General features: G+C 42.3%; 1 protein-coding gene across 12 annotated transcripts in view; it reads left to right on the top strand.

The window, feature by feature from the left end:
* Nucleotides 1-5489: 5489 nt before the first annotated feature.
* Nucleotides 5490-14200, top strand: part of ATRX (ATRX chromatin remodeler) — a 282829-nt gene continuing 274118 nt past the window's right edge. For 5 of the 12 annotated variants that reach the window (XM_054544754.2, XM_054544751.2, XM_063721247.1 and 2 more), the window contains exon 1: nt 5509-5772. In XM_054544754.2, coding sequence (XP_054400729.1) covers nt 5753-5772 — 20 coding nt within the window. In that variant the 5' untranslated portion in view covers nt 5509-5752. The other 7 variants (XM_063721248.1, XM_024240521.3, XM_024240517.3 and 4 more) reach the window with 3 other exon arrangements.

Below are 14200 nucleotides of genomic sequence, written 5' to 3'. Positions count from 1 at the left end.
GGAAATTTTAGGACGGGTTTTTCTCTGCAAAGAATGCCATTGGGATTTTGATAGGGATTGCGTTGAATCTGTAGATTCCTTTGAGTAGTATGGACATTTTTACAACATTAAGTCCTCTAATTCATCAGCATGGGATATCCTTCTATTTATTTGTATCTTCTTTTATTTCTTTTAGCTATGTTTTGGAGTTTTTAGTGTGTAAGACTTTTACCTCCTTGGTTAAGTTTATTCTAAACATTTTATCCTATTTGATACTATAGTAAATGGGATTGTTTTGTTTTCTTAATTTCCTTTTTTTTTTCTTTTTTTTAGACAGGGTCTTACTCTGTTGCCCAGCTTGGAGTGCAGTGATACAATCTTGGCTCACTGCAACCTCTGCCTCCCAGGTTCAAGCGATTCTCCTGTTTCAGACTCCCGAGTAGCTGGGACTGCAAACACATGCCACCACGCCCTGCTAATTTTTGTATTTTTAGTAGAGATGGGATTTCACCATGTTGGCCAGGCTGATCTTGAACTCCTGACCTCAGGTGATCCACCTGCCTCGGCCTCTCAAAATGCTGGGATTACAGGCATGAGCCACCATGCCTGGCCTTAATTTCCTTTTTGGATTGGTCATTGTTAGTACATAGAAATGCAACTGATTTTTCAAAAAAACTTAGGGAGCTATATGGTATTTCCTGTGTGGATGTAACATAATTTATTTAACCAGTCTTCTATTAAGGAGCATCTGGTTTGTTTCTAATATATATAAATATATGTATATATATATATATAGAGAGAGAGAGAGAGACAGTGTCTTACTATGTTTCTAATATATATATATATATATATATATATATATATATTTACTTATAGAGACTGTGTCTTACTGTGTTACCCAGGATGGTCTTGAACTCCTGGGGTCAAGCAATCCTCCCACCTCAGCCTCCCAAAGTGCTGGGAATATAGGGGTGAGCCCCCATGGCTGGCTTGCTTTTTTTTTTTTTTTTTTTTTCCAGAGATAGAGTCTCACTATGTTGCTCAGGATGGCCTTGAACTTCTGGGCTTAAGCCATCCTCCTACCTCAGCCTCCTGAGTAGTTGGAACTACAGGCACACACCACCATGCCCAGCTATCCAGTGTTTTGATGTTACAAATGATGCTGCAGTGAATAATCTTGTGTACATCTCATTTTGCCCCTGTAAAGTGTATCTGTTGGATAAATTCCTAGAAGTTAAATTGCTGGGTTAAATAATATATGTATTTTAAAATTTCATAAATATTGCTGAAGAATTATGATTCTGACATAAAATAGGGGTTTCGAAGCTATTTGTTTGTTTGCTTATTTATTTATTTATTTATTTTCAGATGGAGTCTCACTCCATTGCCCAGGCTGGAGTGCAGTGGCATAATCTCAAGTCACTGCAACCTCTGTCTCCTGGGCTCAAGCGATGCTCCCTCCTCAGCCTCCCAAGTAGCTGGGATTACAGGCACACACCACCACACCCGGCTACTTTTTTTGTATGTGTATTTTTGGTAGAGACAGGCTTTCACCATGTTGGCCAGGCTGGTCTTCAACTCCTGAGCTCAAGTGATCCACTCACTTTGGCCTCCCAAAGTGCTGGGATTACAGGCTTGAGCCACCGAGCCCAGCCAAAGCAGTTTATTAAAAATTATGGAGTAACTATTTTCTCAGCTGATTTGCTCTCTTTCAGGTACTTTACCTCTTATTCCTTCCAAAACAAATAAGCACATTCACAAGTTACACATTTATGGTCAAGAGTCAGAGAAAGGTCTAGGTTGCTTTCTGTGGCAATTTGAAGAAAAATGTGAAGATGTGTACCAGTAAACTTCTAAAATAGTTGATGGGAACCCGTTGATAATCATCACTGAAAGCGATACACCTATATGTAATGTATATCAGTAAAACTTTGTCGGCCATCCTTTACTAACAAAGGAATTCTTTTTCTTTGTTTGTTTGTTTGTTTTTTTTTTTTTTTGAGATGGAGAGATGGAGTCTCGCTCTTGTTGCCCAGGCTGGAGTGCAGTGGTGCAATCTCGGTTCACTGCAACCTCCACCTCCTGGGTTCAACCAATTCTCCTGCCTCAGCCTCCCCAGTAGCTGGGATTATAGGTGCCCACCACCACATCCGGCTAATTTTTCATATTTTTAGTAGAGATGGGGTTTTGCCATGTTGGCCAGGCTGGTCTTGAACTCCTGACCTCAGGTGATCCACCTGCCTCGGCCTCCCAAAGTGCTGGGATTACAGGCATGAGCCACCGCGCCCGGCCTCTTTTTCTTTTTTTTTAAGTAAAAAAAAAATTTTTTTTAGAGAGGAGGCCTCACTATTTTTCCCAGTTTGGTCTTGAACTACTGAGTTTAACCCATCTTCCTTTTTGGCCTTCCAAAGTTAAGAGATTACAGGCATGAGCCACCATGTCCGGCTCAGGAATTCTCTTACGCTTCACAAATATAGTGAGTTGTTATTCACAATGTATTCACAAGTTGTTATTCACAACAATATTCACAAATGTTGTTCATTTTTAAAATGTTGTGATTATTGCTGGGCATGGTGGCTCATGCCTGTAATTCAAGCACTTTGGGAGGTTATGGTGGGAGGATAGTTTGAGCTCTGGACTTTCAGACATGAGCCTGGGCAACATCGAGACCTACTCTCTAAAAAAATAAAACAAAAAGATAAAATTAGCTGGGGTATGGTGGCTTAGGCCTGCAGTTGTAGCTACTTGGGAGGCTGAGGTGGGAGGATCGCTTGAGCCTGGGAGGTCGAGGCTGCAGTGACCCATGATCACGCCATTATGCTCCAGCCTGGGAGACCAAGTGAGGCCCTGTCTCAAAGCAAAATTAAAATTTTAAAAATTTGTGATTGCTTGGCATGGTGGCTCATGGCTGTAATCCCAGCACTTTTGGAGGCCAAGGTGGGTGGATTACCTGAGGTCAGGAGTTCAAGACCAGCTTGGCTAACATGGTGAAACCCCGTCTCTACTAAAAATATGAAAATTAGTCAGTCGTGGTGGTGGGTGCCTGTAATCCCAGCTACTCGGGAGGCTGAGGCAGGAAAATCGCTTGAACCTGGGAGGTAGTTGTTGCAGTGAGCCGAGATCATGCCACTGCACTCCAGCCTGTAGCCTGGGCTACAAGAGCGAGACTCCATCTCAAACAAAACAAAACAAAACAAAAACAAATTGTGATTATAGTTTTATTATTAAGTTTATTTTGTAAGACTTGTCATTTAAAGCTGTTTAGTGTTAAGAAGTCTCGTCAGCAACAGCTAGTTTCTACCTTAATAATTTCAATACATTTAAAAATAATGTGAGGCAGGAGAATAGGGTTTGGAGGCAGGGAACCTAAGGCTAATTAAAGTTGACTTCCTAGAACTAAATCAAAAGGAAAACCCCAACTTTCCACACCTAAGTAACAAAAAGACTACTCCCTTTGCAAATCCTCTTCCTTTTCCGCTTGGCAGACGGAAAACTGAAAGTATCTCCGATTGGTTACAGAAAGCAGATGTTTGCATAGCAGTGTAACTTTGTAACTTCACTTTAGCCTCTGATTGGTTGCTGTCCACAACCAATTAGATGCTTGCATAGGGTGTGACCCTTGTAACTTCACTTTAGCCTCTGATTGCGGGCCACTACTTCATTTACATAGGGTGTACACCAAGTAACCAATGGGAAACCTCTAGAGGGTATTTAAATCCCAGAAAATTCTGTAATGGGGGTCCTGAGCCCCTGTGCTCTGGCAGCTCGTGCAGTGTTGTGGAGTGTACTTTCATTTTCAACGTATCTCTGCTTTTGTTGCTTCATTCTTTCCTTGCTTTGTTTGTGCATTTTGTCCAATTCCTTGTTCAAAACGCCAAGAACCTGCTAACATGTTGACTATTTACTATTTTTCTCATAGTGAAGTCAGTTGGACAGCAAGCACATTTCTGTGCTGCCTTGTGATGGAGTACATCATTCAAATTCACTGCATTTACCAAGGAGAAAAAAATGACTCCTGTAAATTGTATGTTGAAATGATATTTAATGTGTACAAGACAAAATCAGTATAGCAGGTACAGAGGTCTGGTTTCTATAATTGCCAACTGAACTCCAACATTTGAAAGATATAATTGCAATGTGTACAGGCGTCTGTTGATTAAAAAGTTGCCTGAGGCCAGGAGCGGTGGCTCACCCCTGTAATTCCAGCACTTTGGGAGGTCGAGGTTGGAGGATGGCTTGAGCTCAGATGTTTGAGACCAGCCTGGGCAACAGACAGACCTCATCTATACCAATACATAAATACATAATTAGCTGGGCTTGAGGGCGCGCGCCTGCAGTCCCAGCGACTTGAGAGGCTGAGGTGGGAGGATTGCTTGAGCCTAGGAGGTCGAGGAGGCAGTGAACTGCGTCACGCCACTGCACTCCGGCCTGGGTGACAGAGCTAGACCCCGTCTCAGAAAAAAAAAAAAAGTTGCCTGAGTCTATCAGATTTTCAAAGTGTTTCATTCAAAAAAGGCTCACCTCTTGCTATCCCAGTAGAAAGCAGCAACCCTGTCACCTAACCCCGACAGGAGCTCTTGCATATTTCAAGAAAAATAAATAGAATGAACTAAAGCATGCATGGCAGAAAAATTTGGAAATAAATTTCGAAGCGATTAGATTTTAGAGAACTTGTTTGTGATTAGCAGAGATTACCAGAGTAAAATCAAATTATAGATCATAAAAGCTGGAAAGGCATTTAGAGATCATCCAGCCAAGCTTCCTCTGTAATGAGAAGGAAGCAGATCTAAATTGATTGGTTTGTGAGCTAGACATCACATCAAATTGGGGAAATGGCCCGTGTGTGTGTGTGTGCGTGTGTGTGTGTGTGTTCTAAGAGACACTTTATACAATATGGAAAGAATTTTATGCAGCGTTCAAGTTGGTCTTATGTCATCTGCACACATATACATATATATAAGTACATTATACACATGTACATTTGCGAGCATGTTGGTGTGCCAAATATTATGCATAAAACATTTAGGAAAGCAAAGAACTTGATGATAGCCTAGCATATAGGAAAGAAAATACTTACATAGGATGGCCATACAGATTAGTGGTTAAGAGTGTCTGGTGAATCTCGGCTCCACTACTGTGGGACTTCGTGTCTTGGTTTCCTCATCTGGAAAATGTAGGTTTGTCTACCTCAGAGAGTGTAAAGATTAAATGAGATAACCCGGATAAAGGATTAGTGTAGTGCCGAGCATATAGTAAACTCTCAATAAATGTAAGTTGCTGTTATTGCTTCGTTAATATGTCCAAGAAAAAAGAGGTTGGACCAAAAGAGCATTTTCAAAATAAAGTCAAAATATGTCACTAGCACTTTCAGGTCAATTGGGACTAAATTGGACCCCCTGCGAAAAGGTGGAGGGGATCAAATGACGTCGACCGCCTTAGCAACAGGCCCCCAAAGAAGGTGAATTTCCGAAGCCAATAAGACTCTGTGCTTTGGAGGAGGTAGCCAATGGCTGACGGAAAGAGAAAGAGGGAGGACGCGCCAATTCTCCTGCCTGAGCCTCGGCCCAACAAAATGGCGGCGGCAGCGGTGTCGCTTTGTTTCCGCGGCTCCTGCGGCGGTGGCAGTGGTAGCGGCCTTTGAGCTGTGGGGAGGTTCCAGCAGCAGCTACAGTGACGATTAAGACTCCAGTGCATTTCTATCGTAACCGGGCGCGGGGGAGCGCAGATCGGCGCCCAGCAATCGCAGAAGCCGACAAGGCGTTCAAGCGAAAACATGACCGCTGAGCCCATGAGGTAAAACGCAACCCCGTCTCATGGGCCCCAGCGGTCTGGGCCCAGGCACCGTCTGAGTCGGGTGTTTGGGAAGGCGTTCGCTTGGTGGGTTAGGCCTGTGTGTTGCTTAGCCGAAAGAGGCATCGTTTTCTCTTTAGGTGAGAAGGGTTTCGGGGTATCGGCGCAAGGCTCCGACGGGGGTGGGGGTGGGGATAGGGGTGGGGGGAGGTGGGGGGGGCGCGGCCTAGGGTATGGGGCGCTTCTTGCAATCTCCCCTAAATGGTGACGCTTGGTCGGGCTCCTCTGTTTATTCTTTGGTGCCTGTGGGATTGAGACCTCGAAGTCGGAGGCGGTCTTTGGTATCCCGGTCATTTTTCCTAATCTTTGGGCCTAGAAACTGCGTGGGGAAGAAGCGGGGGGAGGGTGAGAAGAGGGGGAGGGGTGGGCGGGCGCGAGGATGTGAGATCCCAGGACGACTTAGAGGCGTTTAGGTTGCTGGAGATGGGAAGCACCCGGGCCCTGCGGGATTTTTTTTCTGCAGCCCCAGGAGACAAGCCTTTTTTTGATTGGGTTGTGGTGCAGTTCCAGGTATTTAGGTATCTTTTCTACTCCATATCCTGAAGGGTATCCTTGGGTTTATTTCTAGGCGAGAGGAGACTTAACACAGGGTTTTGCTTCCAGAGGACCATAGTATACTACTTTTTGTGAAGTCCAGCCTTAATGGGACCTCAAATGTTTCCCCACTTTCTGGGCAAATTTCGAGGAGTAATTAGGCCCTATCTTTATTTACTTATTTATTCCATGAAGGATGAAGGGCAGGTTAACGTGGGCTGATGCGAAGTAAGATTTATTGCAAGGGAAAATGCCTGGCAGGCCTCCTCTTAACCAATCAAGCACGTTTATTAGGTTGAAGCTGTTTTTCTGTGTGCTTCTAATTTGCCTCTTGACGGGTCTCAAAATTTGGGTAGTCAATATGAAATGTATACACTTTAACCCAGGTGGCTGGCTGGCGTTTCAGTTTGACATTTGAATTTTCATCCCACGATGTGAATTAAGTAATTTTTTTACTCGGAGATGCATCCTTGGCGTCCAGTGGCAAAATAAAATTACAAGGAGTATGGGTCAGAATTGCATTTCAAGTTGGCGAAATGTGCCTTTGAGTAACTCTTAGATTGGCATATGTTTTTAGAGCACTTTAGCTAGAATGTAGAATTGGGCAATGAGCCTATGATACCTATGTCTGTTTTTCTGTATGAACAAGCAGTAGATTATAGTTTCTTTACCTTGGGGAAAGATATGCTTCAGTTCTTAGATTATAGATCTCTAGTTGTGTACACGATTGTGGCCTTGGTTTCTGAATCTGTCAGTAGGCTCAAATACTACAAATCTTTATCTGTGGGGTGTTAGGCACGTGAGTGGTACCCAGTATAACTTGTTGGCCTGTAATTACCAGGCACTCATGTTCATATGCATGGATGGTGTACCTTACAGTTAAATTATGACCTCTAGATTTTACTAAGTTTCACAAAGTCTACATTTGAAACTATAGTTTGAAGTCGGATCTTCTCAGTTTCTTTAGAATGAACAAATTACATATATAGAATTTCTGAATAGAATAATTTTACACAAGGGTCAGTTTTTCTTACTAGTCTTGGATTTTTGTAGATCTTGATAAGAGTAATAATCATAACTAAGTTGAGTGCTTATTGTCGTTCTTTATAATCTTGATGAATTCTCAAACCTATGGGGTAAGTACTTGGTTTTGCCCATTTTACCTATGAGGAGGAAACTGAGACATAGATCAAGAACTTGATCGAAGTTACACAGCTTGTAATTGGTGGAGCTGGAATTGAACCCCATCTTGACTTCACAGCTTATGTTCTTAACCACAAGGCGTTAATGCCCCCTTCAGCTGCCAGGTCTAACCTGATTATGACCATTTAAATTTAGCCCAAGTGTTACAATGAAAGAAGTTCATATTACCTACTCTCATTTGTTGTAGGTCTATGATTTTGTAGCTGTTTATAATGTTACATCTTTTATGTCCAGATATACTATGTAGTGAGATTACTGAAATATTTAATGCTAGGAGAGTCTTAAGCTACATGAAAAACCTCTAGTAAAGAACTGCATATATGAATGTAGGGAATTAATTAAAAAGTGTGACACTCCCTGATGATTTACTATGAAAGAGCTCCAAGTAGGTGTTCAGAACTGTCTCAGGCTGAAGTGTCATCGATCTCCTAAACCATAATCATGGTTAAAGGAGAATCTGACAGGTAATGCTTGAGTTGAACCCACAGTACCAAATCCCTCTTGAGTCTTTTCTAATGTGAGGCAGAAATAATATGAGCATTATTGGTAATATTATTTTACACAGTAGTTCCAGATTTTCTCTTTATCAGATCTTTTGTCAAGCACTTAAAAAGCAGGAACAAAGACTAGTTCTAATTTTTACTTGTGTTTATAAAAAAAAGTAATATTCTAGGATTCTGTGGTGGAAAAATGGCCAAAAGACAAGAGGGAGGAAAATAAACCGATGACCTGGCTAAAACATACACTGACTAATCAGTGGCTCAGTCTTCAAAGGTTTTGTTGTTTTTAAAGGATTTTTTTGGTTGTTTGTATTGTTTGAAATAAGATTGACTTGCTTCTGGCGTTATAAAAGATAAGGTGTTTTATAATCACCAGGCCCTCAATGTAGTACTTGGGTACCTGGGTGTCACTGCTGATTATTTTTTAATTTTTAAATTTATTTTTTTGAGACAGAGTCTCACTTTGTTGCCCAGGCTGGAGTGAAGGGGTGTGATCTTGGCTTACTGCAGCCTCCGCCTCCCAGGTTCAAGTGATTCTCATGCCTCAGCCTCCCAAGTAACTGGGATTAACAGGTGTGTGCCACCACGCCCGGCTAGTTTTTGTATTTTCAGTAGAGAGGGAGTTTCAGCATGTTGGCCAGGCTGGTCCTGAACTCCTGGACTCAAGTGATCTACCTGCCTTGGCCTCCCAAAGTGCTGGGATTACAGGTGTGAGCCACCGCGCCTGGCTCTCTGCTGGTTATTCAGGGCCCAAGGGCTCTTCAGTTATCAGGTGATGTGTGCTGCTAGGACTGGGACCTTCCCTTCAGGGCAGCAGATTCCCTTCTGGCCCAGGATGTGTCTACAATTGTCATCCTGGAGCTAGGGCCTGGAATGGAGGCCTCATGACTGATGAACTTTAATTTCTTTTTTTTTTTTTCTTTTGAGATGGAGTCTCACTCTGTTGCCCAGGCCGGAGTGCAGTGGCACCATCTTGGCTCACTACAACCTCTGCCTCTTGGGTTCAAGCGATTCTCCTGCCTCAGCCTCCCAAGTAGCTGGGATTACAGGCACATGCCACCATGCCTGGCCAATTTTTGTATTTTTAGTAGAGACGGGGTTTCCCCATGTTGGCCAGGCTGGTCTCAAACTCCTGACCTCAGGTGATCTGCCCGCCTCTGCCTCCTGAAGTGCTGGGATTACAGGCGTGAGCCACTGCGCTTGGCCTTAATTTATTTGCATATAAAGATTTCAGTATTGGGAGATTTGGTGAAATTTGTCATTCTAATCCTTATGGCAATTGATTACTTGAAAAGCTGACAGCTATATTACCTTGTTATTGGTCTTAAATATAAAAAGGCAGAAGTTGTCTAAATTGAGAGATTTTGAATGTCTTACAAAGTATCTATTAAGGTGGTAGTTAACAAGCAGTTACATTGTAACCTAATTGTTGAAAAGTGTTATCTGTGAAATACTTGCATTTCCCCTATGAAAAGCATGAAACCAGGCCCTTGGAGGGGGAGGAGATGCAAATTTTATAAAGGTTTTTAAAAAGCATTTAAATATCAATTGCTTGGTTATGTAATGGGTTGGGGTGAAAAGAAAGACATTTGTGACCTTAATTTTTATCAGGCCCGGTTTTATTATTGGCCACCCTTGGTGTAGTTGGCCTTGAGCTTTCAGTTATATATTGCATTTCTAGAGATAAGATAAATATAGTACTTAAAATAATGTTTCTTTTAAGTATTGATGTAGGTGTGTGAAATAATTGTTTCATAAGTAATTGTATGTGTCTTTTTCACTTTTGGGGTCTGAATAAACTTATGGGTTGGGTAATAGGATACAGGCAATTCTTGAATTTACATGAAGTGCTTTCCCCCAGACCGTGAATGTTCTTTTGGATATCAGAAACTATTTAAATAGTTGAAGCCAGTGAAAACTGATGCATAGATCTTCCTTTAGAAATGTTGAATATAACAGGGCAGTGAAAGGAGGATCTAAGCAGTCTATCTCTAATTTTATCCTAATGCTTGTCTTATGATCAGCTTGGAAGCTGACATGCAAGATGTTTAACTTCTGTTTTTCCATCTGTAAAATGGGAGTAAATATCAATATTTATCAATAATAGATATCGATAAAGTCTAAAGGTATTCTGAAGGAGGTAACATGTTTATAACAATGGTTCTTAAAAGACAAACTAAAGCTCTGGGGTCCTAGTTCTTTTTTTTTTTTTTTTGAGACAGAGTCTCGCTATGTTACCCAGGCTGGAGTGCAGTGGCACGATCTCGGGTCACTGCAGGCTTCGCCCTCTGGGTTCACGCCGTTCTCCTGCCTCAGCCTCTCGAGTAGCTGGGACTACAGGCGTCCGCCACCATGTGCGGCTAATTGTTTGTATTTTTAGTAGAGACGGGGTTTCACCGTGTTGGCCAGGATGGTCTCGATCTCCTGACCTCGTGATTTCCACCCGCCTCGGCCTCCCAAAGTGCTAGGATTACAGGTGTGAGCCACTGCGCCCGGCTGTTAATTTTTAAGAGTGAAAAGAAGTGCTGCGACTAAATGGTTTGAGAACTGCTTGTATAGAGGAATGAACACTGAACTGTGAGCCAAGCCTTGGTTTTTTAGTTATAGCTCTGTTGCTTAACTGATTGTATGACTGTGGACAAATCATTTATCCGTTCCAGTCTTCTGCTTTGTCATTTGCAGAACGAACAAGACTAGATGGTCTGTAGCATTAATTTTTTTTTGGGACAAGGTCTTGCTGTCACCCAGGCTGTAGTGCAGTGACACTGAACATGGCTCACTGCAGCCTTGACCTCCTGGCTCAAGCAATCCTCCTGCTTCAGCCTCCTATGTAGCTGGGACCACAGGTGTGTCATCATGCCCCGCTAATTTTTTGATTTTTTTGTAGAAACAGTGGTGTCACTTTGTTGCCCAGTCTGGTCTTGAACTCCTGGACTTAAGTGATTCTCCTGCCTTGGCCTCCCAAAGTGCTGGGATTACAAGTGTAAACCACCATACCCTGCCTAAAGTTATTTTTTTAAAAATTCTGCTTATAGGCCAGGTGCAGTGGCTCACGCCTGTAATCCCAGCATTTTGGGAGGCCGAGGCAGGTGGATCATGAGGTCAGGAGTTCAAGACCAGCCTGGCCAAGATGGTGAAACCCCATCTCTACTAAAAATACAAAAAAAAAAAAAAAAAAAAAAAATCAGCTGGGTGTGGTGGCAGGCACCTGTAAAAAAATCAGCTGGGTGTGGTGGCAGGCACCTGTAATCCCAGCTACTAGGGAGGCTGAGACAGAGAATTGCTTGAACCCAGGAGGCGGAGGTTGCATTGAGCTGAGATTGCGCCACTGCAGCCTGAGCAATAGGGTGAGAGTCTGTCTCAAAAACAAAAACAAAAACAAAAAATTCTGCTTATATGAGTGTTTATCATTTTCTTATCTGCCTTTTGTGGGTTAGGGAGAAGGGTAGTGGTGAGATAAAGTTTCTTTATTCAATGTATTTATATCTTTTTGCCTTAAAACTTAACATGGTTAGGTTACAGGTGTTTTGTTGCTGATACTTGTCATAGTATCATGTATACCTGGTTGTATAAACATTTATTGGAAAGGAAAAAACATTTTTGTTGGAAAGTTTGGTAATTATTGTGGCTTAAGATATGTTCTATTTTGAAAGATTGCTATATCCAGTATATTTCTGCCCTTTTATGATTGAAGATGTACGTCTGAAAATACCTATGTTAGTTCTAGCCAGTTGTTCTTTTTGCCCTGGGAAGTCTTTGAATTTTGCACTGTAGCTACTATTTTCAGATCCTGTCTCTGAAACTTTGTCTCTCAGTTTTAGCTTGAAGTAGCCATTTCCGGTATCTGTAGTCCAGCACTCTTGTTAACTGTCCCATACAATATTTGTTAAGAAATTATTGTTCTGGCAGTAGTATTCACATGTATATATCCTGCACTCCATATTTTGGGGGATTGCTTTATTAGTTGATCAAATACTTAAGTATCAATTTGGGGCCAGGCATGGCACTGTACTAGGGTTATGCCAAAGGTAATAAAATTCCTGCCATCTTAAGGCATTCTTAGTCAAGTGAGGGAGATTGGTAAGTAAATGAGCAATTAGAAAGCAGTGCTAATATGGAAATATATTGATTGCGCTAGGGATCAGAAATGAAAGAAACCCTAAATTGGGGGATGTCTAGGAAAGTTTTGCAAAGGAGATGTTAACTGTATTGAGTCTTGAATGAGTTAGCAGTTAAGGGTTTGACTGTGAGAGGGCAGTCCAGAAAGAGCTATTAGTATGGTTAAAGATTAGTCTTATTTTCCATACATCAGAGGAAATAAGACATGTACACGATTAGTTTTGGCGCAAGATATAAAGTGATAAATGCTGCATGAAGTAAAAACTAAGTTGTTTTGTGAGTTCAAAGTAGAAAGACATTTCTGGTGGGGACCAAGGAAAGCTTTATAGAGAGAGAGAATTTGAGCCGGGCGCCATGGCTCACACCTGTAATCCCAGCACTTTGGGAGGCCGAGGTGGGTGGATCACGAGGTCAGGAGATCGAGACCATCCTGGCTAACATGGTGAAACCCCGTCTCTACTAAAAATACAAAAAAAAAAAAAAAAAAAAAAAAAATCCGGGCATGGTGGTGAGCGCTTGTAGTCCTAGCTGCTCGGGAAGTTGAGGCAGGAGAACTTCGTGAACCTGGGAGGCGGAGCTTGCAGTGAGCCGAGATCGTGCCACTGCACTCTAGTCTGGGCAACAGAGCGAGACTCCGTTTCAAAAAAAAAAAAAAGAGAGAATTTGAATCTAGTCCTTGGAATATAGGTACAGTTTTGACAAAGGAGACTGTGGGAGAATTCCAGATGTGAGGAGTAGCAGCTTGAGCAAAAGAATGTTGTGTATATTAGCATTTTCTATTTGGAAGAAGGTCAACATAGAATTTTAAACTTAATTTCTGGACAAATACTGTATGACTATTGTGCCTTTTTTTTTTTTTTTTGAGATGTAGTCTCGCTCTGTCACCCAGGCTGGAGTGCAGTGGCACGATCTTGGCTCACTGCAACCTCCGCTTCCCGGGTTCAAGCGATTCTCCTGCCTCAGCTTCCCGAGTAGCTTGGACTACAGGCGTGTGCCACCACGCCTAGCTAATTTTTGTATTTTTAGTAGAGATGGGGTTTCACTGTGTTGGCCAGGATGGTCTTGATCTCCTGACCTCGTGATCCGCCCACCTCGGCCTCCCAAAGTGCTGGGATTACAGGTGTGAGCCACCGCGCCCTGCCTATTGTGCTTTTTTTTTTTTTTAAGAGACAGGGACTTACTCTGTCGCCCAGCCTGGAGTGCAGTGGGGTGATCATAGCTCATAGCTTACTGCATCCTAGAACTCCCAGACTCAAGTGATCCTCCCACCTGAGCCTCCTGAGTAGCTGGGACCACAGGCATGTGCCACTATGCCCAGCTACTATTGTGCATTTTGTATGGTAGCTTTTGTGGCTTGATGATCTTGTAAAAGGTACATGTGCCTTTGTGAATGGGCCTGATAATTTTAGTTCAGAATTGTCAAAAGTATTACCTACTTTTTTTTTTTTTTTTTTTTTGAGACAGAGTCTCACTCTGTCACCCGGGCTCAGTGGCACCATCTCAGCTCACTGCAACCTCCACCTCCTGGGTTCAAGCAATTCTTCTGCCTCAGCCTCCAAGTAGCTGGGACTACAGGTGTGAGCCACCATGCCCAACTAATTTTTGTATTTTTAGTAGAGACGGGGTGTCACCATATTGGCCAGGCTGGTCTCAAACTCCTAGACCTCGTGATCCGCCCACCTCGGCCTCCCAAAATGCTGGGATTACAGGCATGAGCCACCGTGCCTGGCCAGTATTACCTACTTTTAAATAAGATTGTGTAGGATTTAATGCACAGATTTTGAATGACTATGATAAAAATGCATCCTTAGTTGTCTTCATTTTGCTCATTTGAAGTGCTCAGTTGACTTTTGGGTGGGTAACGTTTGACTTATAAAATCTAAAATAAAAAATTATTTCTGAGTAATACTGTATTTGTTATTTTGCTTATTTGGATTATATTAGTTATTTCTTGGTTTATTTGACAGCATTCCAGATTTAGTTTTGCTATAATGCTTGTTTTGAAAATGTGGATT

Source organism: Pongo abelii, chromosome X, assembly GCF_028885655.2.
Source record: "Pongo abelii isolate AG06213 chromosome X, NHGRI_mPonAbe1-v2.0_pri, whole genome shotgun sequence".
NCBI lineage: Eukaryota > Metazoa > Chordata > Mammalia > Primates > Hominidae > Pongo > Pongo abelii.
The sequence above is the reverse complement of the archived record's forward strand: the minus strand, read 5'-3'. Positions and strand labels throughout refer to the sequence as shown.